The sequence below is a fragment of the Chiloscyllium plagiosum genome, chromosome 33 (assembly GCF_004010195.1).
Source record: "Chiloscyllium plagiosum isolate BGI_BamShark_2017 chromosome 33, ASM401019v2, whole genome shotgun sequence".
Classification (NCBI taxonomy): Eukaryota; Metazoa; Chordata; class Chondrichthyes; order Orectolobiformes; family Hemiscylliidae; genus Chiloscyllium; species Chiloscyllium plagiosum.
This window is the reverse complement of record NC_057742.1, coordinates 13,340,076-13,365,299: the sequence shown is the minus strand read 5'-3', so window position 1 is coordinate 13,365,299 and position 25,224 is coordinate 13,340,076. Positions and strand designations below refer to the sequence as shown.

The 25,224-nt window shown below is 39.7% G+C and overlaps 1 protein-coding gene across 3 annotated transcripts in view; it reads left to right on the top strand.

The window, feature by feature from the left end:
* Window positions 1-25,224, top strand: part of LOC122539849 (potassium voltage-gated channel subfamily H member 8-like) — a 163,901-nt gene that overhangs the window by 64,813 nt on the left and 73,864 nt on the right. For all 3 annotated transcript variants that reach the window (XM_043674963.1, XM_043674965.1, XM_043674964.1), the window contains exons 3-6: window positions 7,155-7,286; window positions 11,618-11,748; window positions 15,218-15,461; window positions 21,359-21,516. In XM_043674963.1, coding sequence (XP_043530898.1) covers window positions 7,155-7,286; window positions 11,618-11,748; window positions 15,218-15,461; window positions 21,359-21,516 — 665 coding nt within the window. The remainder of the gene's footprint in view (window positions 1-7,154; window positions 7,287-11,617; window positions 11,749-15,217; window positions 15,462-21,358; window positions 21,517-25,224) is intronic.

Below are 25,224 nucleotides of genomic sequence, written 5' to 3'. Positions count from 1 at the left end.
TTATCTGGTTAAGAAAATTTTTAATGTCAATGTTCCAAGGGAGTTTAATAAATATCAAAGCTTGTGTCTGTACTGACAGCTCTGGTCGCCACATTACGAAAAGGACGTGGACGCTTTGGAGAGGGTGCAGAGAAGGCTTACGAGGATTTTGCCTGGTATGGAAGGTGCTAGCTATGAAGAGGTTGAGTAGGTTAAGTTTATTTTCACTAGAAAAAAGGAGATTGAGGGGGGACCTGATTGAGGTTTACAAAATCATGAGGGTATAGACAGGGTGGATAGAGACAAGCTTTTTCCCCAGGTTGAAGGATTCAATAACCAGAGGTCATGCTTTCAAAGTGAGAGGTGGGAAGTTTAAGGGGAATACACGCGGTAAGTACTTCACACAGAGGGTGGTGAGCATTTGGAACACGTTGCCAGCAGAGGTGGTAGAGGCAGGCATGGTAGATTCATTTAAGATGCACTTGGACAGATGCATGAGTAGGTGGGGAGCAGAGGGATAAAGATGCTTAGGAATTGACCGACAGTTTTAGACAGTACATTTGGATCGGCTCAGGCTTGGAGGGCCGAAGGGCTTGTTCCTGGGCTGTAAATTTTCTTTGTTGTTCTTTGTATAATGCACGGTTTATTACACCTGTGCTATCAAGCAAAGTTAATGGGAAGAAAACATTTCATTGGCATCTCCATTTTTAGGCGATCATGCATATATTGCCAGAAAATGCCATTTTCACTTCACATTTCAAATATACCAGACAACTGTAAATCTGCCTGAGATCATAACTGCTGCCTATTGAGGAGAATCCCCTGATAAAGTGAATAACCCTTTATCTCAATCACCAAAGCTGTTGGATCAACACCGTTCTATCAATTATTCATACTTTATTCAAGCACTTTCATTCTGGAATATTATATAGCCACACTGCTCTCATCCCTAAGTAAATTTCCAAAATTTTAAATCTTATATAAAGCAGTTTTGAGCTTTTCAGTAGAGATTCCAACATTTTTATTGCTGATTTACATCTCAAAGGTCAAAGTGTTTAAAGGTTACAGGCTCGTGATATCCTGTGGGGCTCTCGAAATCTCACTGCCTGTGCTTGGCAGTGTCAGTATTGTGTTTCAGTGATATTACTGAGCAACATCTGGCAAAGCCAGTTTGTTGTTTTGCAGCCCACAGCATTAGCTGGGATTACAGATAAAATCAAAATTGCTCAGATACTGGAGATCTGAATTCCAAATTATGTAATGAAACTCAGCAGGTCTGGTAGCATCTGTGGAGATAAAAACAGAGTTAACATTTTCGAGTCTGATTTGATTCTTCTTCAGAACTGTGGTTCTGGAATTGACCCTCATCAAGCCCGTATTGTCCCGTTTCTACATTTATTATGATTAGATTAGATTATCTACACAGTGTGGAAACAGGCCTTTCAGCCCAATTAGTCTACACGACCCTCCAAAGAGTAAACCACCCAGACCCATTCCCCATATTTGCCTCTAACTAATGCACCTAACTCTATGGGCAATTTAGCATGACCAATTCACCTAACCTGCACATCTTTGGACTGTGGGAGGAAACCAGAACACCGGGGGAGAATGTGCAAACTCCATACAGACAGTCACCCAAGGTTGAAAACAAACCCAGGTCCCTGGTGCTGTGAGACAGCAATGCTAACCACTGAGCCACCATGCCGCCCATTATTATCCTATAATGGACTCCATTTTCCTTCATGCCACTCCACTGCCAATAATAAATTGATGGTAGATTATCTTCCATTTCTGACTTGTCTAATAAACAATCAAGTAGAGCTTTCAGTTTCTCAATAATCTGCCCCCTTTTCTCAATGGATGTTTATATGGCACCTTCTCAAAGATGTGAAATGATTTGAATCACACTCCTTCTCCAGGAATTTCTTGCAGTGAATATTATTATGTTTAGTCGCTGAGCTTTTCCTGATCAGTTGGCCTCCTCATGTTTAGTTACCCTAACCCCTTTTGAATTGATTTATAATATTTTCAAGTTGAGTTGACCAAAACAAATTGACCTATTCCATCACTGACTGCTCATTGATTTGCAAACTGTAACTTTTGAATCCTGTTACAGCATGAGAACTAGGAACAGAGGAGACAATTCAGCCCCTCAAGTCTGTTCTGCTATTTAATATGATCATTGCTGATCTCGTCTCCGTCTCAACTACTCTTTCCTGCCTGCTCTCCACAGCCCTTCAGCCCATGACGAACTAAAAATCTATCTTCTCCTTAAATTTACTCAATGTTCCAGCCCTAATCCACCACACTCTGGGCTAGCAAATTCCATATATTTATAACTCGTTGTGAAAAGTTATTTCTCCTCATCTGTTTTAAACCTTTCCTAAAACAATGATATCTTGTTATAGATTGCCTCACATGAGGAAGCATCCTTTCTGCATATACATTGTTAATCCCCTTTAGCATCTTATATTCCTCAGTTAGATAGAACATAGAACAGTGCAGCCCTTTGGCCCGTGATGTTGTGCTGAACATGCCGGCAGTGTCGTCTGCCTGCAATGATCCATATCCCTCCATTTCTTGCATATTGATGTGTTTATCTAAAAGTCCCTCAAATGCCCTTATATCTGCCTCAATCACCACCCCTAGGAGCATGTTCCAAACTCATACCATCTGTGTGAAAAACTTGCCCCTCACATCTCCTTTGAACTTTCCCCTCTCACCTTAAATGCATGCCCCCTCGTATTAGACCTTTCACCCCACCTGTGGGAATAAACATTCTGACTGTCAACCTTATCTATGCATCTCATAATTTTATAGACTTTGATCAAGTGTACCCTCAGCCTCTGCCATTCAAGAGAAAACAATCTGAGTTTTTCTAGTTTCTCCTTCTAGCTCATACTCTATAATCCAGGCAGCAACCTGGTAAACCTCTTCTACGCCCTCTCCAAATCCTTCCTGTAATGTGGCGACCAGAAGAGAACGCAATGCTCTAAGTATGGCTTAACCAGAGTCTTATAAAGCTGCATCATGATTTCTTGTACTCAATTCCCCAACAAATAAAGGCAAGCATGCCATATGCCATTTTTACCAGCCATCTACTTGTGTGGTCACTTTGAGATCTCCTCCCATTTATCTCTTCATAAGACAAACCCCTCATCTCTAAATCAATCTAGTGATTCTCTGAACTGGATCCAATACAATTGCATCCCATCTCACATAAAAGGACCAAAATTGTCCATAATACTCAAGGTTTAGTCTCACTAATGCCTTGTACAGTTAAGCAACACTCCCCTGCTTTCATACTCCATTCCTTTTGTAATAAATGCCAAAATTCCATTTGTCTTCCTTATTACCTGCTTTACCTGCATTCTAGCTTTCTGTAATTCATGAACAAGAACACCCAGGTCCCTCTGCACTGAAGCACTCTGAAGTTTCTCTCCATTTCAATAATAAGTTGCCTTTCTATTCCTCTGATCAAAATGAATAACCTCACATTTATCCACATTAAACTTCATCTGCCAATGTGTGGTTCATTCACCTAACCTATATATACCCATTTATAAATTGCTTATTTCTTTATTGCAATTTACTTTCACACCTCTTCTAATGTCATCTGCAAATTTGGTTATGGTACTTTCTATCCTGACATCAAAGTCATTAATATAGATTATAATTAGTTGGGGCCCGAGGACCCAAATCCTGAGGCACTCTACTAATTATGAGAAAGTGAGGACCACAGATGCTGGAGAATCAGAGTCAGAAAGGGTGGTGCTAGAAAAGCACAGCAGGTCAGGCAGCATCCAAGGAGCAGGAGAGTCAAAGTTTCAGGCATTGCTGATGCAGGACTGCGGTCCAAAATATCAACTCTCCTGCTCCTCAGGTGCTGCCTGACCTGCTATGCTTTTCCAGTGCCACCCTTTTCAACCCTACTAATTATGTCTAGCCAATCAGAAAAGGAGCAATTATCCCTGATTTTCTGCTTTCAGTTGGTTAGCCAATCCATTAACCAAGCTAATAAATTACCCTTAACCCCAGAATTTTTGTGCTGTCCCAGAAGTTGTTATGGTGCTTCTTGCATCCTTCAGAGATGTCAGAGCGACACTTTTTCTCTTGACATTTTCAACAGACAAGAAGCTGTTAAATGAATTATACTTTGCGAACTGATTTTATTCATACAATTGTATAAACCAATCGGGAAATATGAAGTATTTTAGCAAATATTTGAAATATTCAAGAGGTCATGTAGAATTGATTTGATTAGATTCCCTACAGTATGGAAACAGACCCTTTGGCCCAGCCAGTCCCCACTGACCCTCCGAAGAGTAACCCACCCTGACCCATTTCCCTCTGACTAATGCACCTAACACTATGGGCAATTTAGCATGGCCAATTCACCTGACCTGCACATTTTTGGACTGTGGGAGGAAACCAGAGCACCCGGAGGAAACGCATACAAACACAGGGAGAATGTGCATACTCCACACAGTCAGTTACCCGAGGCTGGAATCGAACCTGTGAGGCTGCAGTGCTAACCACTGAGCCACCGTGCCACCCCATTTGTGGAAAGGAAACAAAGTTAATGTTTCATGTCAATGACTTTTCACCAGAACTTCTGTCGGATCTGCTAAGTATTTCCAGCATCTTTATTAATTCAACAGTTTGATTATTTTATCCATTTTATGTGTCACATTAATTTTGGTCAAAACTTAACAATACAAACTGATTTTCAAATAAAATTCTTTTAAAAACATTTCTGCATTTTAACCTACTCCACTGCTTCTTAACAATAAAGATGCATTCAACTTTAAAATAAAAAAGTTGAGATGCATCAAATTATTTACAGATTTCACTCTGGAACCTAGGAAACTTTTGAACATTGCAATTATTTCCATTTTGTCAGAAGGAGAAAAAATGGGTTTCTTTTGAGGTGGTGTTTTCATTATTCATAGTACCAGAGTTTTAGCCAATAGATTTGCATAGCGCTAAAACATGAGTAAATTGTAAATATCACAAAACTTGCGTATTAATACCTTATAAGGCATTTTCACACGTAAACAGCAGCAATCTTTACATTGACTGCCAAAAGACTTGCGTTCCAAAACACAATGAGGTGAAAAAGACTCTGAAACATCACTGTATCACTTAAAGTACAAAGTAATTTTCACGCCTTGTCAAAATGCTTGGAAAAAGAGCTCAGCACAGATATTGGCAAAAGGGACTTCAGTGAGGCAAAACAACACTTAATTCGATGAGTACATCCAGACTTCTGCAGTTCATTCAAACATTTTATTCATTTTATTAGGCAGCTTCCAGTGGGATAGAGACAAAAGGGATTTCTGCAAGGAATTTTTTTCTGAAACAATGTATTCAACGTAAGCAGGCTTTACTGCAAAATCTATCCTTACCTTGTAATATAATGAGAATCTGTCATTTACTATAGTTCACAATCATAGTGAACCTAAAACTATGACCCCTCATTATAGATTGCCCAAATGAGGAAACATCCTTTCTGCATCTATATTGTCAATCCTCTTTAGCATCTTATTTACCTCAATTGGGTCTCCTTTCAATCTTCTAAATTCCTAAACTGCTCAATCTGTCTTATCTCAAAAGCCAAAGTTACTTTGATTCATTGAACTCAATCAACTGTATTGTACATGAGCAAACAAGAATACAAGATAAATATTTAACATTTTTACAATTCTAGAATCAACAAGAATTGTAATGGAAATATTGATGGTGGGAGACAGAGTATGTTTTCAGAGTTATCAACACTGTGTGCCTCCTGTAAGGCTATACTTGTTTATGAGGGACTATTTGTTTCACATTTTTTAACATTCCGATTTGATTAGTTTGATATTTATTGAACCAAACTAAACAAATAAACCAAATCTTTTATCTATTAAGTAGCTAGGATAGCTATGTACCACAGCAAAGAGGAAGTCCACCATGTCTGTGCAGATTCTTTATTAATGTACCGGTACTAATCTTGTTTCCCTGCTTTCTTCCCTTTTATATTTCTGTTATTGTTCCTTAAATAAAATGGTCTTCAGCACAATCACTCCCTGTGCTCCAAAAACCCTGTTCCAAAAGCATTTCATCCAAACTCTTTTCTAACTCCAGCTGTGGTCATTTTAACGGATAATCCTTCTTCACCTACTTGGTAACCGGACAAAATAATCTCTTTTTGTTCAATCTTGGTTTTTTTTGTTTAATTCAAACCATCTTCCTTATTTTAGAACCTACTTTTTATGTTTGCTCTTTGCATTCTATGCCCTTTGGAAACAGTCACTGGCCACCATGAGGCCACAACTGCGCACTATAAGAATGATTGATAGAGTCACGTATGTCCCCAGGAAATACTTGAAAATCACACAACACCAGGGAATAGTTCAACAACCTGATGAAGGATCAGCGCTCTGAAAGCTAGAGCTTCCAAATAGACCAGTTGGACTACAACCTGCTGTTGTGTGATTTTTAACTTTGTCCACCCCAATACAACACTGGCACCTCCAAATCATGACCCCAGGAAAGATGATGTATGGGTTTTTGCGATTGGGGAAGGAGTCCAAACCTACAGCAGGGGACTTCTATGTATTCTGGTTCCACAAGAAGATTTAAAGTATATCCATTCATGGGCCTCCCTAAGACCCTGAATTCCCTTCTTACTCTGTTAACATGGTGGAAAAGCCACAATTAATTTCCCCTCGCAAATCTCTGTTTAAAATAGCAAACAGGTGAAATGGTTGAATCTTGATCTGTGTATTTAAGGAAGAAAGCCACTATTTTCTAGTGAATATCCTTTCCCTCAATACAGAGGAGTAGGTTACAATTGCAACTTGTAGGAAGTCAGCGGGACAGCGATGGAACTAATTAGACCTATTTAGGAAGCTGTTTCACTCCAGGGAAAATCTTTAAAGGATGTCATTGATCTGAATTGATGTGACATTTATGGATGACTTACACTAAATCATTTAATATGTTATAATTATGGGATAAATACAATTTGGGATGGAATACATAAGACAATATTTTGTATAGGCTCCTTTATCATAAGAAAAATAGATATTTCTGACATATCCCTGGAAGGTTGTTCAATGCATATTGCTATCTTCAGAAGACAAAATTTCATGAACCTGTTCATTGTCGTTTTCTCTGCTCTTCGCTCACAGGCACTGCATTTTGGTGTCTGCTTGACATTGTACCCATTAAAAATGAGAAGGGGGAGGTTGTACTGTTCCTGGTTTCCTTTAAGGATGTCACCGATACCCGAGGCATTAACCACCCAGGAGATGGGAAAGAAGGTAAAGGCAGTAATGGAACTTGATATGATTGCACATTGTTTGTTTGATTTTATACAAAGGTTAATGCACAATTCCACTCCCCCTGGAATTAAAGAAAAATAAACCCCAAGAATATACAAAGGTTTTGGTTTTTGACTAATCTTACAGCAATCAATTCAATACTCTTAGGAATGATACTTTTTTCTGGTAAAATTTGAATTTTTTCTCCCATTAAGATAAATGTAGTCTTTGGAACCAGGTGGATGTCTTTGACTATGAGGTCTTTACTTGGGGTTGGTAACCTGGGCCAATCAGAAAGCCCTGGCTGACCAATATAAACAGGGCATTGAATAAAGATTCGTGCACTTTGTGTCTTTCACTGTAGATAAAAAAAAAGAAAAAAAGAAAAAAGAAAAAAAAATAAACAGGGGATTTCGCCACCCCTTTCCCTGTAAATTGCTGTTTCTTGTAAACTGCTGTTCATTGTTAACTGTTTGTTTGTAACTTGTACTGTTTAATGAAATAATATAAACAGGAAAGAAAAACAGAAGATTGAGAATCTTTTCAGTTCAGGGGACTGACTCACAATTGGTTGGCTACAGTCGTTGTACTGTGCTCAAGTAAATAAAGGGTGACTTGGTGACAGGATGCTGGCCTCTGTGCAGTTATTGCAATAAATATGATAAGTAGAGATGGTACTGGATATCACATTGGATTATACATCGAAACAGAACTTGATATTCTGTATGTAACTTTGCTCGCTGAACTGGCAAGTTCATTTTCAGATGTTTTGTTACCATACTAAGTAATATCACCAGTGAGCCTCCAGTGAAGCACTCGTGTTAGTGACCCACTTTCAGTTTATGTATTTAAGTTTCCTTGGGTTGGTGATGTCACTTCCTGTGGTGATGTCTTTTCCTGTTCTTTTTTTCAGAGGGTGGTAAATGGGGTCCAAGTCATGATAGCCCACAATCCCACCAACCCCATAAAACAGCAGCTAATGAACTTGCAATACCCCATACAGACAACAAGCAAAACTCAAGGCTCACTGATGATGTGACCTAGTATGGTGATGAAATGTCTGAAAATGAACTTGCCAGCTCAACGAACAAACATACATACCGAACCTCAATCTGAGCTACAAATCTTCTCAAAACTCACTAGAACTTGATATTATTTATGTTGTGATAACATCCACATCTTGATAATGTTGTCAATCCATTTTAAATTATACCAAACATCTCCCTCCTCCCAAATTATGGCTAGTTTCAGAATAGTTGAATGCTTTGTTCTGTTATTTCAAGGCTCCAAATATTAAAATATTTATAAAGTTGACTTTCTGAAAGTTTCTTGGTCAAAGAACTTTGTTTTTGTTCTAATTTTTATTTTAACTGTGCTACAATTATCATTTTTAATTTAAAACAAAATTCCAGGACCACTTTGAAACTATCACTTCCAAAATGGTACTTGCAGATTGTGGAACAGCATACACAGTGTGGTGATTTTAAGACTACATTTTCAACACCATTCTGTGGCAGTTCACAGGTCCCAACATCAACAAGTAGTGCTACAATGTGATCTGTCCCTAACTACCGAGATACTTGGAATTAATAATAGACTGTGAAAGTCAAAGGATACTAGAGAGTACCATGAATTCAATTGAATATTCTTTTTCTTTCAATGACATCCTTAACGTTTATTTGACTCTTGGGGGAGTGGAATTTTACAATAAGGTTTGAACATTTAATGAATTTTTCAGAATGTATCCAATATTATAACATGCTAGTGTTAACATCTCCATTAAAATATCAGTTTAAGAAATTTGGTTTGTTAATGTTGTAAGGAATAATTTCACCACAGCAGTCACTGTGGTATTTTCTATTACGTTGCAACAATTCAATGTGGATTGAGCTGCAAGAGAATGGAGTTCAGTATGAGCAGTCAAGGATGAATTTTATTCTTTGTAATTTTTTTGCCATATCTCAGATGAACATAAGAACATAGGAAATAGAAACAAGAGTTAGCCAGTCCCTCCTTGAGCCCATTCCACCAATCAATAACATTGTGGCTGATCTGATGGGAACCTTACCTCCATTCTCCTACCTTATGCCTTATAATACTTGACTCCTTGTCAATCAAAAATCTATCTAAAATGGATTTGAATACATTCCATGACTCAACCTCCACTGATGTCTGGGGGAGTGAATTGCATACACTAACAACTCTCTGACAGAAAAGTTTCCTCCTTGTCTTTGTCTCAAATGGGAGGCCTCATATTTTGAATTTAGGCCTGTATACTTCTATAAGACCATAAGACAAAGGAGCAGAAATTAGGCCACTAAACCCATCAAATCTACTCTGCCATTCAATCATGTATGATAAGTTTTTCAACCCCATTTTCCCACTGTCTCCCTGTAACCTTTGATCGCCATGGCAATCAAGAACTTATCTATCTCTGTTTTAAATATACTCAATGACCTGGCCTCCACACCCTTCTGTGGCAATGAATTCCACAGATTCACCACTCTCTGGCTAAAGAGGTTTCTCCTTATCTCTGTTCTAAAGAGTCTTCCCTTTACTCTAAGGCTGTGCCCTTGGGTCCTTGTTTCTCCTGCCAATGAAATCATCTTCCCAATGTTCACTCTGTCCAGGTTTCTCAGTAGTCTACAAATTTCAGTCAGATCCCCTTCAGCTTTCTAAACTCCATTGAACATAGTCCCAGAGTCCTCAGTTGTTCCTCATATGTTAATCCTTTCATTCTGGGATTATTCTCGTGAACCTCCTCTGGTCCCGCTCCAGGGCCAATACATCTTTCCTGAGATATGGGGCCCAGAATTGTTCAGAATACTCTAAATTCTAGATTCCCTTGTGATGGGAAACATCCTCTCAGTATCTTTCAGAATCTTTTGCTTCAATAAAGGTCAACACTCATTCTTCTAAACTTTAATGAATATAGGCCTAACCTGCTCAACCATTCTTTACAAAATAAATCCCTCACCTCAAAAATCAATATCATACACTGTTTCAAAGAAAAGGGGGTGGGGAGTTCTCCCTAGTATCCTCAGGACAATATTCATCCCTCAATAAAAAAAAATCTGGACATTATCACATTGTAATTAGAGGATACTCTTTATGTGTGAATTGACTGTGTTGTTTCTTGCATTACAACAGTGGTACATTGCAAAAATATATCATTGGCTATGAAGCACTTTACGTCATTTAGTGGTCAGGAAAAGCTTGATATAAGTGCAAGTCTTTCAATCTTTATTCTTCCAAATGATTAACTATAACTCTTATTCATTACTTGCAAGTTTTGCAACCTCTTAGCCTGTCTCCTGAAATTTGGAAGAAACCTTGATTTTGCAAAGGTGAACTCAACTTTATGTTCTCAACACAGACTGATATTAGCAAATATATTCCAGGTCTTTATTCAACACATAATTGAAATCCATGACTAAGGGAAAAGTCATTTGCTTTTTTTTCTGAAGTCAATACTATCAACTTGCTTAAAAGTAATGTAACACTTCCCACTTACGGTGGAAGAGAAACAGCTTTGATTGAAGTACAATGGTCCATCTCTATAAAGTTATTGGTTTTATATGGGACTTCAAAAATCATGATTTTAAACAACTCTTTAATACCTAAAAGCTTAACTTGTGTTCTTGCATTGAGCATCAATTATGAATGCTGCATTCAGATTTGTTGATGGTTTTAAACACTTTAGTCACACTGTGACATCCATATTCATGTCTAGTTTGCTTTGATAATTACTCTGTTTGTACTACCTTGAGACGTAGATTATAGAAAATTCATTACCAGCAAGCATATGGCAAGCTTAAAATCAATTAGCATCAAAGTAATGATATGAGGAAGACAAGAGAAACTTCAGAAAGGGCAATCAAGAAATGTGTAAGGGACGAAAGAGTGTAGACAAGGTTAACTTCAAACTAAACAACAACAGTAATGAAAGGTTCATGGTTCAGACAAATGAAAGGTTACCTAAGAACGGGCACTATGAATTTCTTCTTTGAACAAAGTAATCAATATTTGCAATGGACCACTAGGTAGCACAGTGAAGCACTGAAATCATTAAATCAGAGTTCAGTGTTAACATTGGTGGTCTGCGGTGTCTTTTTGAAAGGATGAGCTAAGAAAGTCAATGGTCGCATTCATTCATATCTATCCTGGATATTTGTGGCATTTCCTCAAGCCACTCTGGATAACCTCATGAAAGAGCAATTAAAAAGACCCACTGGAGAGGATGTTTTTAGTTTTTGTTTTTGTCTTCCCTTGCATTAGCATTTATATTGTCTGGGATTTGTTTTTTTCTCTGACTCCATTCTTCTCAACAGAAGGAAAGCGGAAGAACAAAAAGAGTAGTGGGTCCCATTTTAGTGTTGCACGTAAACAGGGCAGAACTGTCCTCTACCATCTGACCAGCCACCTTCAGAAACGTGACAAAAATAAAGTCACGTTGAACAACGTGAGTACACCACTTTCCTGCAAATTCATCAATTTCGTTATTTAATCAATGATGGTTACAGGTGAAGGGTGAAGACTTTTGATGCTTGATAGTGTGTTTGCTCTTAACCGAAAATCGGATTTCAAACAACTCCTTAACACCTAAAAGGTTAAATTGGTTATTGAATTGCGCATCAATTATGAATGCTGCATTCAGATTTGTTGATGGTTTTAAACACTTTAGTCACACTGTGACATCCATATTCATGTCTAGTTTGCTTTGATAATTACTTTGTTTGTGCGACCTTGAGACATAGATTATACAAAATTCCATACTGGTCTCAAATGCATCAGAAATCTTTCCCAGAAAGTTAATTTTAATCCTAAAACTGGCCCTGGTGCTTCACATGTCATGGATATCAATATAGTCTGTAATCTTATACTCCAAATCTTTTGAGATAAGGGCTAATATTCCATTAGCCTTCCTGATTACCTGCTGCATTTATATGTTACCCTTCTGTGTTTCACTTAAGTTCTGCAATAGTGAAATGTCCAGGACAAACTGCCTTTGATTAGGGAGCTGCTCACTCTTCTCCTCAACCTCAATCTCAATCAACATTCTGTTGATGCTGCTGTAAAGGTTCTGTGTTCCTTTTGCACTGAGTTCATTCCTGTTACACTTGGACAGATTGCATTAGTAAGTTGTACGGGGAAATATAATGTTCTATCAACTTCAATGAGGTGGAAGTAAATTGAAGTAGGCAGTCTGTGGTTAAAAGCAACCATTGCATTAATGGGCTAAGAATTGAACGGCCAGTTTACAGCACATTTGAACTACACGTTTCAGGGATTTGAATGTATTTTAATTATCCAATCTTCTAATCTTGGAACATTTCAGGAGAAAATTCAATTTTAATCAGTTTAATTTATTTTAAGATTATGCCTTTCTCTGTTCAAAATTATGAATTACTAGAATGCTCTCCCTAATTTTAACATTTTGGGAAAATTACAGACATCAAATGTTAGTCAATGATTTTTCTATCTTAGAGAAAATGGAGATAATATCCTATTTTCTTTTCTTTACCAAGATTTAAGAATAATGAGTATTACACACTGTTCTGTTCAATGCATGAGAGGCAGTATGTGATTGTATGAGAGGAAGTGCAGAAATCATCTACAAGATTGCTCCCAGGACTGCAGAATTTTAGCTGTGAGGGAAGATGGTTGGGCAGGCTTTATCTTTGTGGTCTCTCTAGAAATCCATACGATTCTAACTGGACAAAGTCAACACAGAAAGGATGTTTCTGATGACCAGGGATCATAGTCCAAGGATATGTGGTAGGCCATTTAGGCTTGAGATGAGGAGACATTTCTTCACCCAGAGAGTGGTGAGCCTATGGAATTCTCTGCCACAGAGAATGGTTGACTCTGAATCTTTGAATATTTTCAAGAAGGAGTTAGATATAATTGTTATCGCTGAAGAGTGTGGAGAGAAAGTGGGAGCAGGGTGTTGGATGACCAGCCATGATCTTCTTGAGTGGTGGAGCTGGGGCTCGAAGGATTGAATAGTCTACTCCTGCTCCTATTTTCTATGTTTCTTTGGTGAAAGGAGAATGAGGGATGACTCAAATAAAGTGTATAAAATTATGAAGGGTTGGGGTAGGGGCATGATTGAGGAGGAGGAGGAGTCCCTACAGAGGGCAAGCAGAGGCTGTTTCCAGGCAGAAAGGGAGGGCCTGTAAGATTGTATAGTGCTGGTCATTCCTACAATCTATTGCCAGTAGGCCATTTCCAGGCAGCTGCTCTGACACCGACTGGAAAATTGTCGTCAAGCTCTAATACAGGCCCTTTCACATGGTCAGTTGGCTAGCTACCACCATTGCAAGGTAACCTTGTCAATTCAGCCAATGGAATAACGGCATAGAGATGGAATAGAATTAGGGAACCCACACATCAGCAATGGTGTTTTTTTACTATCTGCACACCTCCAGTTTAACCTCAATTGAGGCCTAAAAGTGTAATGTAAATTCTCAGATTTATCAACATTCTGTGTTCAATAAGCTGAAGTCAAGAAGAGCATCAGGCAAAGAACTGCCATTGGCTTGAAAAATCATGTGAAAGGGGACAAATAATCTGGAATCCTGAACAATATTGAATTGAACTGTGATGCCCTCTGCAGTTAAATAGTCTTTAGCTGTGATGGCACATGAATAATGGCCACTCAGGCAAAGTACTGGAGGGCTCCTAGGGTGCATGGAAACACATCTCAGTGTGAATCTGCATAATTAAGGCTGGAGAAAGTTTGATGAGAAATGGATAGGAGAAGTATTTATTAAAAAGGTGGTGAACTCTTTTTTACTAGTCTGGTTTTGAGGCTGTGATTTAAAAGCATTTAATTCAGAATAGATATGATTTGAGGGGTTGTACATACTTCAGTGCAGTGTGTCAGTGCCAAATCCATCAAACAATGCCAAATAATAAGTACTTTCTGAATGTTCCAATCAACTGACACTCAAACTGATTGATGTTTCTGGGAAAGTTCTCTCTCAAGGGCGATTCATGTTTTAGAAATGTCTGAAAAATAAAAATCTTTCATCCCTTTCACTGGTTCCATCACTGCAATATTTATGTGTACCCGTATTTTCTCTGAAAAACACATTTATTTGAACAGCAAAGCTCTTGAGGTCGAATTTCAGTCTGGAAAATGCAGAAACCAGAATAATCGCAGATGCCAGAAATCTAAACCAAAACAAGCAATGAAATACCGGAAAAGGAAGAGCTCGGCAAATGAGTCAGCATCTGTGGGCAGAACAGATCAGGCAGCATTGTAGGTGTGGACCTTTGTTCAAACACCTGATCCATTAGCTCATCTGTTGTGTCTGCTGTTGTTGACTATTTTCAGAAAACATGCATAGATTTTACACATCAGTCGTACAGCACCACCCTGATTGCCATCTTGCCTGGATCTCAATGATTGAATCCCTTCAATAATCTATTCAACATGCCAAGGTACCAGTTCTGATTTAAGATGAGCTCCTGGTTTCTTCATCCATCATCAAGCCAGATTTCTTGAAGCAGTCTTTCTTGATGATATATACACGAGGAATCAGCAACAGGCCTTTTTTCCCTGAAGCAGTTCTGAGAACCTTACTGTATTATCTATATCATAGCTTACCTGTCCTCCCAAGCACTTTCTCAGTTTCCAAAGTTTTAACTGAAAATATTTTCTTAACATGTTGACTGAGATATTTATGTGCAAGTGTTCCACAACCCCACCATCTCCCCCACAGTCTATCATTCACAGACTCAAATGCTGTGGATAGCTCATACTGCTCCCCAGTAAATGGAGCAGGAGGATGATGGTATGAGAGTACTGCCAGTAACTGAAACAAAAAGGACACTAAAAGTATCCCAAAGCTCATGTTTCTAAAGCAACAGGTTGCCAGTGGGCTGTCATGTTTGTAACAGTTTGTAATTTTCTCCTCTGCCAGAACATGTTTGAGAATAAGTCCTCTCTCCCGGAATATAAAGTGGCGTCCATCCAGAAATCCCGCTTCATCCTCATGCACTACAGCATGTTCAAAGCTGGGTGGGACTGGCTCATCTTACTGGCTACGTTTTATGTTGCTGTGACTGTCCCATACAACGTTTGTTTCACGGAAAGTGATGACAGCTCCACTGCTTCACGCAGCACCACCGTCAGTGACATCGCTGTGGAAATGCTTTTCATTTTCGGTAAGCCACGATTTCAATCTTATCACATGCTGCAGCACAGAATACAACTGGGCAGGGGTTCTCCAGGAAATGCTTGACCTCCCCCCCCCCCCCCCCCTCCCCCACCAACACCATCACAATCCAATAGGGAATACTGAGGAGTGACAAGAACGTGGCACTCACTACCACTACTGAGAGTGGTTGAAGTGAATGGTATAGATCCATTTTGGGACAGGCTAGTTAAGCGTATTAGGGTGGAGGTAATTAAGTTTCACTGATGAATTTACTTATGTCTTGCCTCATTTTAATCTAAGTGGAGCATAAACAGACAACTTGGGGCAAATGGCCTGTTTCTGTGCTCTGTACCTCAGGCTATACTGGGACAGGTAGACGTGCCCTGAGTAACCCCTTTGTGAGACACTTCTGTGTTATCCATTGGAATGACCCTGACCATCCAGTTATGGAATCATAGGGTCATACAGCATGGAAACCATCCCTTTGGTCCAACTAGTCCACCATGTTTCCTAAACTAGTCCCACTTGTCTGCGTTAGGCCCATTTCCCTCCAAATCTTTCCTATTCATGTACTTATCCAAACATCTTTTAAATGTTATAACTCTACTTGCATCCACCATTGCCTCTGGAAGTTCATTCCACTTATGAACTGCTCATTGTGTAAAAACGTTGCTCCCATGTCTTAAAACTTTCTTCTCTCACCTTAAAATTATGCCCCCTACTTTTGAACTTGCCCACCCTAGAGAAAAAAAACCCTGCTATTCACCTTACCTATGCTCCTCACGATTTTATAAATCGCTGTAAGGTCACTCTCAACCTCCCATGATCCAGGAAAAAAAAGCCCAAGCCTGTCCAGCCTATTTTTATAACTCAAACCCTCCATTCCTGGCAACATCCTGGTAAATCTTTTCTGATCCCTTTCTAATTAAATAATATCCTTCCTATAGCAGGGTGACCAGAACTGCACACAGTACTCCAGACGAGGCCTCACCAACATCCTGCACAACCACAACATGACGTCTCAGCTCCTATACTCAAAGGTCTGAGCAACAAAGGCAAGAATGTTAAACACCTTCTTAACCATCCTGTCTACCTGTGGTGCAAATTTCAAAGAATTATGTACCTGAACTCCTAAGTCTCTCCAATGTACAGCACTATCCAGGGACCTACCATTAACTGTATAGGTCCTACCCTTGACTGTTTTAACAAAATGCAATACCTCGCATTTATCCAAATTAAACTCTATCTGCCATTCCTCATCCCATTGACCTAATTGATCAAGATCTCTTTGTAAGCTTAGATAACCTTCTCCACTCTACCACCAATTTTGGTTTCATCTGCAAGCCTACTAGCCATATCTCCTATATTCTCTTCCAAATAGTTTATATAAATGACAAACAAAGGTAGGGCCAGTACCGACCCCTTTGGAGCCTCATTAGTCACAGGTCTCCAGTCTGAAAAACAAGCCTCCATCACTACCCTCTGTCTCCTACCATCAAATCAATTTTGTATCCAATTGGCAAGCTCACCCTGAATCCCATGTGATCTAATTGCTGTGCTCTTCCAGCATCACTGATCCAGAATAATTTTACTAATTAGTCTATCATGGCAGAAGCTTGTCCAAGGCTTTACTAAAGTCCATTGTTTGTTATTTCAATGAACCCCTTTGCTCCTACCTTAACAATTCCATTCTTGGCCTGCTACATGTTCCACCAAAGTGCCAGGAATAGTACCTTGTTTTACATGAAGGCACTTTACAGCCTCTCAGGTCAATATTGAGTTCCACATTTTCACAGTAGGACCTCTGCACTCCATTTTTCTTATATTCCCCGCTCTCCTCTGGCAGTGTCTTGTTTGTGAATTGTTGGCTTTGCTCTCTGCACAGCAGACCTATTTTCTCTGTTTCAAAGCTAACAATTACATCTATTTTACATTTCTATCATAGCTTTACCAGCATTATCACTGTTTTTGTCTTTTGCTCTGGGCACACTTACCATCTGTTCCACTTGCTCCTCCTCCCCCTCTGTCATTCATATAAAAACCATGATTTTCCAACTCTTTTCAGTTCTGAAGAAGAGTTGAACTGGACTCGAAATGTTAACTCTGTTTCTGTCTAATACAGACACTGCAGAGCTGCTGAGTTTCTCCAGCACTTTCTGGTTTTATTTCAGGTAGAGGGATGGTTAGAAATGAAAGCTTCAATGTACCAATGAAACAGGGCAATGGGGTGAAGTAGCTGCACAAAAATCTTTTAGACGACGATTCAGACTTTAACTGTATGTGGCTTCAGGTGAAGCGGTTTGAATTTATGCCAATTTTTGTGTAATTGCAACTTGAATCAAGCCAGTCAGGTTCCTGGATGATGCTTCATTGGACAGTAAATTGTGCTTTAGGGTAGTTCAGGCCTTGCCAGCTGGTTTGGCACCATTGTTAAGGATTGCTGTCAAGCCAAAAACATTTGGTACTTGCTTGGAGTGTAACTTATGGTGTAATTGCATTGTTACATGATGGAATTGTCTCTGTGCCATTGCTCCATTCTAGGGGCCCCATGGATGTTATTTAAGCCAGGGAATGATTAACTCGCCCACTGGAGAGCTAGCGAGCAGTGAGAGCCCCATGTTGCCTCCTGTAGAGATAGCACTTGGCCAGTACTGGGCCTTCCCTGGGATCAAGGACCCTGAGAGCTCTTGGTCGAGAGTGTGGAGCTGGAAAAGCACAGCAAGTCAGGCAGCATCCGAGGAGCAGGAGAATCAACGTTTCAGGCATAGCCCCTTCATCAGATTCCTGAAAAGGGCTTATGCCTGAAATGTAGATTTTCCCACTCCTCGGATCCTGGCTGACCTGCAGAGCTTTTCCAGCCCTACACTCTCTGCTCTGATCTCCAGCATCTGCAGTCCTCACTTTCTCCTGAGGGCGCTCGGTCAATCAGAGGGAAGCTGATTCTCATCACCACTCGGGGCAGCATTGGCAGCTCTTGGGCATGGACCCACCCAGAGCCCAGGATCAACAAAGGTCCCAGTCACTGGTGAGGGTGAGGGCTGACGCTGGCTAGTGGAAGGGAGTAGCAGTGGTGGAAAGAAAGGACGGGTGATGTCTCTCAGTGGACCACTTCAATTGCCTTTGTGAGGCTGGATCTGTCAATGAGGCAGATTGACAAGGAAAACCCTTCCTCTCCAGAAACATGTCTTGTTTATGTCTTGGTGTTCCCATGTGAATACCCCCTGCGTTGGTATTGCTGACTACCAGCAAAAGCCCAATGTAGCCTTTATATGAGCAATGATTGCCCATTTATGGGCCTCAATTGATGTTGGGGCAAGAAAATTGACCCATGGGTGTTCCTGCCCCAGACTTCAACAGAGCAAAGGCAGAAGGCAACAAGGTCCTCACCCATGACCATCCCATTTGATTAAATACCCCCTGGCCACTCTCTCAACTTACCTTGTGGAGGGCACTCAATTCCACTCTAAATGTTTGTGCATTATCTGTGCAACCCATGACACCTTCAAGTGGAACATCCCCTCTGAAAACATCACTTCAAATTGACAGTAAACTCCATGTGCTCATCATTGGAACACCAGCATTTAGCATGGAATTCCGTTTACTCAAGATTTTACTGAATGGATCCTAACATTTAATCTTCATTGAACTAATCGCTCACCATTTCTATTTTCTAACTCCTTTCATTTCTGTTTCTAATACTCACCTTTCTTTCCAACTGTCATATCAGACTATGTGAGCTAAAAGGATATTTTGCCTTGTGAGGGAGATTGGAATTAGGGAACAAAGTTTGAAGTTAATGAGCTTCCCAATTAAATTGGAGAGAAGGAGAAACTTATTTCTCTCAGGGGCGTGTGAGTTTGTGGAACTTTCCCAGGGAGCAGTGGAGACTGAGTTATTGAATGTTTTGAAGGCAGAGGCAGAATAGTTTTTGATAAACAAGGGAGGCAAAGGGTATCAGGAGAGAGCAGCAATGTAGAGTCGAGGCCACAATCAGATCAACTGCAATTTTATTGAATGACAGAACAGGATTGAGAAGCCGAATCTTTTAACCCTACTTGTAATTTGCATATTCCTGCATAGCATCTATTGTTGGGCCTGGTTCATTGCATACTTTTCCTAATAATTGTTGCCCCAACTTTTTAGCTGAATTACTGGATTTAATTGAGACAGTAGTAAAATTTGTAATTAAAAGTTAATTGAAGAATTGCCAATGGCTTCAGCACACTGTATGATCGCTGTATGCACTCTTATCTTTTTTACAATATTCAATGAATACTTCATGGAGCGTTAACAAGCCACTGGAAAATTACACTCTGTCTTTATCATAGAATTTTCAAACATCATTCTTTCTCCAGTTCCTGATTGTCCCTCACCACCATTTCAAGGCTCTGACTTGTAACTGATATTAATGCAGATGTTCTTATCCTATGCAATCAAACATGGCTGCTTATTATAAATGGACTTTCATAGAATCATTGAATCCCCACATTGTGGAAACAGCCCCTTTGGCCAACACGTTTATGCTGACCCTCCAAAGCATAACCCACTCAGACCCATTCCCCTACCCTGTTATCCTATATTTACCAGTGACTAATGCATCTAACCTACACATCCCTGAACACAATGGGCAGTTTAGCATGCCCAATTCACCTAACCTGCACATCTTTGGATTGTGGGAGGTAACCAGAGCACCCAGAGGAAACCCACACAGACACGGGGAAAACATGCAAACTCTACACAGACAGTCGTCTAAGGTTGGAGTCAAACCCTGGTCCTGGTGCTGTGAGGCAGCAGTGCTAACCACTGAGTCACTATGCCAACCTGGTAACCGTACCTCTGGGCTTTTTTGGTGTAGTGGTAGTGCCCCTATCTCTGAGCCAGAAGGCCTGGGTTCAAGTCCTACCTGCTCCAGATGTGAAACATAGCATGTCTGAACAGGATATTTAGAAAATATCAGCACTATGCCTCTGAGCAATGAACTTGGTTTAGGCTGACAGTTGAACCTTTAGTCTGTATGCCTCCAGTTACATATCACCTTCATCAGGAAACTGAAACACACTTTTACTCAATAATCTTCCAATCTCAAGCTAATTTCTTTAACATTGATTCTGTTTCGTGAGAATTGCTTGAACAAATTAATGTGATGACATTCTTAATTGGAGCTACACTTGTGAATTTGAAACATGCCCTTTATTGTTTTGCAAACAGTTTTACTGTTTAATCCTTAAAACAAAACAAACCTGTGATATTGATAGGACTATAGCCGACAGGAAAAAAACTATATTCAAATTCACGAGTGATTCACTAATGTCTTTGAGAGAAGGAAGCAGATATTCTTAGCTAGTCTAGCCTATGCATAACTTCAGACCAACAGCACTATGGTTTATTTTAATTGCCCTCTGGGCAACTAGGGATGGGCAATAAATGCTGGCCAAGCCAGTGGTCCTCTCACCCTGTGAATGAATCAAAAAAATTGAAGACTGTGCTCAAATCAACTGTCAATTTTTTTTGTCAAATACATTTTGAGCTGATATCATTTTTGTTTTGTTGTTTTAATAGGATAATGAAGAGTAATCAGTAGTAGGAAATCTACCTGTTTCTAGTGTCACTCCAGGACCTAGTGATATTGTGCTCAAGCGCAGATTAACAAACTCAGGACAGATCAGGATCTGCCCAGGTTCTCTCTGACCTGTATGAGTTTATACCACACTCATGTATGCCTGTACCAACACTAGCTGGCAGGAGGCAACATCGTTAAGTAATTCTCTCCACAGGATATTTATTCTCTACTTAAAATGTCAGCAATAAAGTGTATTGTTCTATCAAATCACCAGCCGTAATGAAAGTTAATTTTTCCCTTTTACTTCCTGATGCTTATTTCTCTGTGTTTTTTTTAACCCACAGATATAATCCTGAACTTTCGTACCACGTACGTCAGTCAGTCAGGTCAAGTGGTGTATGATGCACGATCCATCTGCATTCATTATGGAACCACATGGTTTATTGTGGATCTAATTGCTGCATTGCCATTTGATCTTCTTTATGCCTTTAACATCACTGTGGTAAGTAAGCACTGACCATAATATCCCTGTTAACATGGCCAATGCTAATCTGTTGGCAAGCTTCATGGACACATTCAATTCTAAAATGAGGGACTCAGATCTTTCTGAATGGATAGATTTGATGTTCACTAACACTTCTTATCCCAGTTTATGTAACAGTATAGGTTGACAGCACCCTCACCTTTGAGTTAGGAGTTTATGGGTTCAAGTCCTCCACCAGGACCTGAGCATTAAAATCAGTGAGGCACTGAGGGAGTGCTGCACTGCCTGAAGTACCAAGTTTCAGATCAGATGTTATACTAGAACCTTGTGTGGTCTCCCTCTTTCAAAGAAAAGTTATCTCCGGAGTCCTCGTTGATCTTTATTTCTCAGTCAATATTACAGTGGCTGCTCATTGCATTGCTGTTTGTTCAAGTTTACTGTTTGTAGATTGATTGCCATGTTTCCTATGCGACAACATCTTACAAGCCTTTCATTGATTGTAAAGTGCTTTGGGAATGACCTGTGGTTGTGAAAAGCACTGTATGAATGCACATCTTTTTTGTGAATCTATCTTTTACACATAACTCTTTTCAGATTTTTGCCCTTTCAGAGGGGAGGTAGGGCAGAAGAAAAGGGAACAGAAGGCAGCAGTAAAGTAAAAGCATTGTGCAAAGTGCTTGAGAGCAGATACTTCTGCAGTATAACATCAATGTGTAACTCAGAGTGATGATTGCCTTGCGAAATAACAGTCAGCAGATATATCAAGCACTACTCCAGATTTCAAATCAAGACAAGTTTAAGCTTTTACCATTTTGCCACAAGTATATACGAGTGAACATCACCATCCACTTTGGCCTGCAAGATGTTTGTTCAGGTGCCCAATGCTACTTGTGCCAAATAAGAAATGCCTTATTTACTAAGCTTCCATTAAATTCTTATATGTTCTGTGGTGTTTCAAGTTTCTCTAATTCCATGGTAGAAATCTCTTTAATCAAACTTGAATTTGTTTGATTCATCTGTACCTCTGGCAATTGATACCCAATTGGATTGCTTCAGTCATGAGACAACGGAACTGACTGTTATGAAACCAAAATGTTAATTAACAAATTTGCAATATAATAATTCTGTAGTGACTTAATCACGATTAATAGAGAAGCCTGTGTTGGTTTTCAATGTTCTGCTAGCCTCGGTGCCTATTTAGCAAGTTGGTGTGTTCTAACAACAAGTATGAATAAATAAAATAAACCAAAGAACTGCAGATGCTGGAGATCTGAAACCGAAACAGAAATTGCTGGAAAAGCTCAGGAGGCCTGGTAGCATCTGTGGGAAGAAAGCAAAGTTAACGATTGTGGTCTGGACTCAAAACATTAAGTCTGCTTTCTTCCCACAAATGCTGTCAGACCAGCTGAGTTTCTGCAGCAGTTTCTGACTTCATTATGAAAAAAAAGTTTTATTTTCATTAGTAGAGTAAGTAGCAAGTCAATTAATGCTATGAATTACTTTTTTTTATCAGTACAGCAGAATATCTACCAAAATGACAGAGACCAAGATTTTCATTTTTGGGTGGAAGCTTGGAGCAATCTACATAAGGTGTCTGACACCAGCAGAATTTCCTGGGTCAGGGTAATTGCTATAATTCACGCAGGGTCTTGGTGAATTCCTGCCTTTACTGAATAACCTGCTGGGCCTGAACATAAAATGGCTACAGCAGGCCTTAACTAAATTAACTGTAGTTGAGGATTACTTTGGCCTATATAATTGATCATCCATACAGATTAAATGGCTATTTCATTTTTAAACAACCATTACACTGTTAGATGACTAGGACATGCAGGTTGCCTAGAGTTCAGTTATTTGTGATCTGTGTTCCTCCTTTCTTGAATTGTAACTCAATCTCGGAATCCTTCGAGGAAGGGTTGTTATCCTCCCACAGGACTGAACAGCAGTCATCAAAGTCGACAAGAAAGTGTATTTTTCTCTTCAGTCATCAGCCACAATGAAAGTTAATATTGCCCTTTTACTTTCTGATGCTTATTTTACTGTGTTTTTTTTAACCAACAGATATAATCCTGAACTTTCATACCACTTACACCAGTCAGTCAGTTAGGTCAAGTGGTGTATGACCCATCTGCATCCATTATGGAACCACCTGGTTTATTGTGCATCTAATCCAACTGTGATAATGAAGCATTCCCTCTACATTCACCTTAACCTTTCCGCTGCTATCGTCCCGAAAGTCCCCTACTCTGCTATTCAGTTCAGTGGGTTAGCCATGGCTTGTTTTCTACTTGACTTGTGTTCAATTAGATCATCTCCAGCAATAACACCCACACAGTTGCTACAGCAATTCCTTGATTATCCATTCTTAATATTTGACTGTTCCTCATCACTTTGCCATCTCTTGGTCACTGCATCTGCAACTACTAAGTCAGTTTCCACATGTATGTTGATGATACACAGTTGCCTCTTGACCAATCTGTACAATCAGCCCATTTGTCCAATCTCCAGCATTGGATGGCCATCATTTTTACCAGCATTTCAGGTAGTCTGACTGTTATGGAAAATTACTTGCCTTCCAGGTCAATCTAAACATTGGCCGACAATTTAATTGTGAACTGACAACTATCCCATCAGTCACAAGTATCACCTACTTCCACCTTAATCTTATTGCCATGCCTACCTCACATTTGGTACTGGAATCCTTAATTGGTTTTTGGCATTCACCAGACTTGATTACTTTTCACACTTGGACAGTGCACTATCATCTCATCAGCATAGAATTCAGTTCACCCATAACCTCTGCTGATCATGCCGTGTCCAACTGGCAAACATCATCTCTGACCTTGATAAGATGTAGGAACAGATGGACACCATTCAGCCCACTGATTCTGTTGCACCATTCATTGAGATCATAGCTGATCTGATAATCCTCAAAATCCAATTTCCTGCCTTTCCCCCATAAACTCCTGATCCCCTTACTGATTAAGACTTTATCTATATCATCCTTAAATATACTTAATGACCCAACCTCACCAAACCTCTGCAGTAAGGAATTCCACAAATTCACTACCCTCCAAAGAAAAAATATTCCTTCTCATCTCTGTCTTAAACGTACAACCCTTTACTCTAAGGTAATGCTTTGGGTCCTAGACTCTCCCACATGACCGATGAAGGGCTTTTGCCCTAAACGTCAATTTTCCTGCTCCTCGGATGCTGCCTGACCTGCTGTCCTTTTCCAGCACCACTCTAATCTAAATTCTGGTTTCCAGCCTCTGCAATCCTCACTTTTGCCCACATGAGGAAACAACCTATCCACATTGACCTGTAGAGTCCCCAAAAAATCTTGCAGTGTCCCCAGCTTTTACAAATTTTAAGTTCTCTTCCGTTTCTTCAAATTGCTCCATGGTCTAGTGTCTCTCTATCTCTTACATCGTCTAGCCCTACAATACTTTCCGAATCACTTGACTGCAGCTTATTGCACATCCATTGGTGATTTATGCCTTTAGCCATCCATGCTCCAAATGTTTGAATTTGTCCTGTAAATCTTGTTAAAAATTCAAGTCTTTGCTTAAATTCTCTGTCATTGTTCCTAGCTTATAGTTCTCTACTTCCACATCTATTTCACTTTGAATCTCTGTAAAGTGTACTGGGGTGTTAAATGCGTGGTATAAATGCAAACTATTCAATTGCTTTTTAATTATGCCTCTGGCATTTGTCTACACTCTG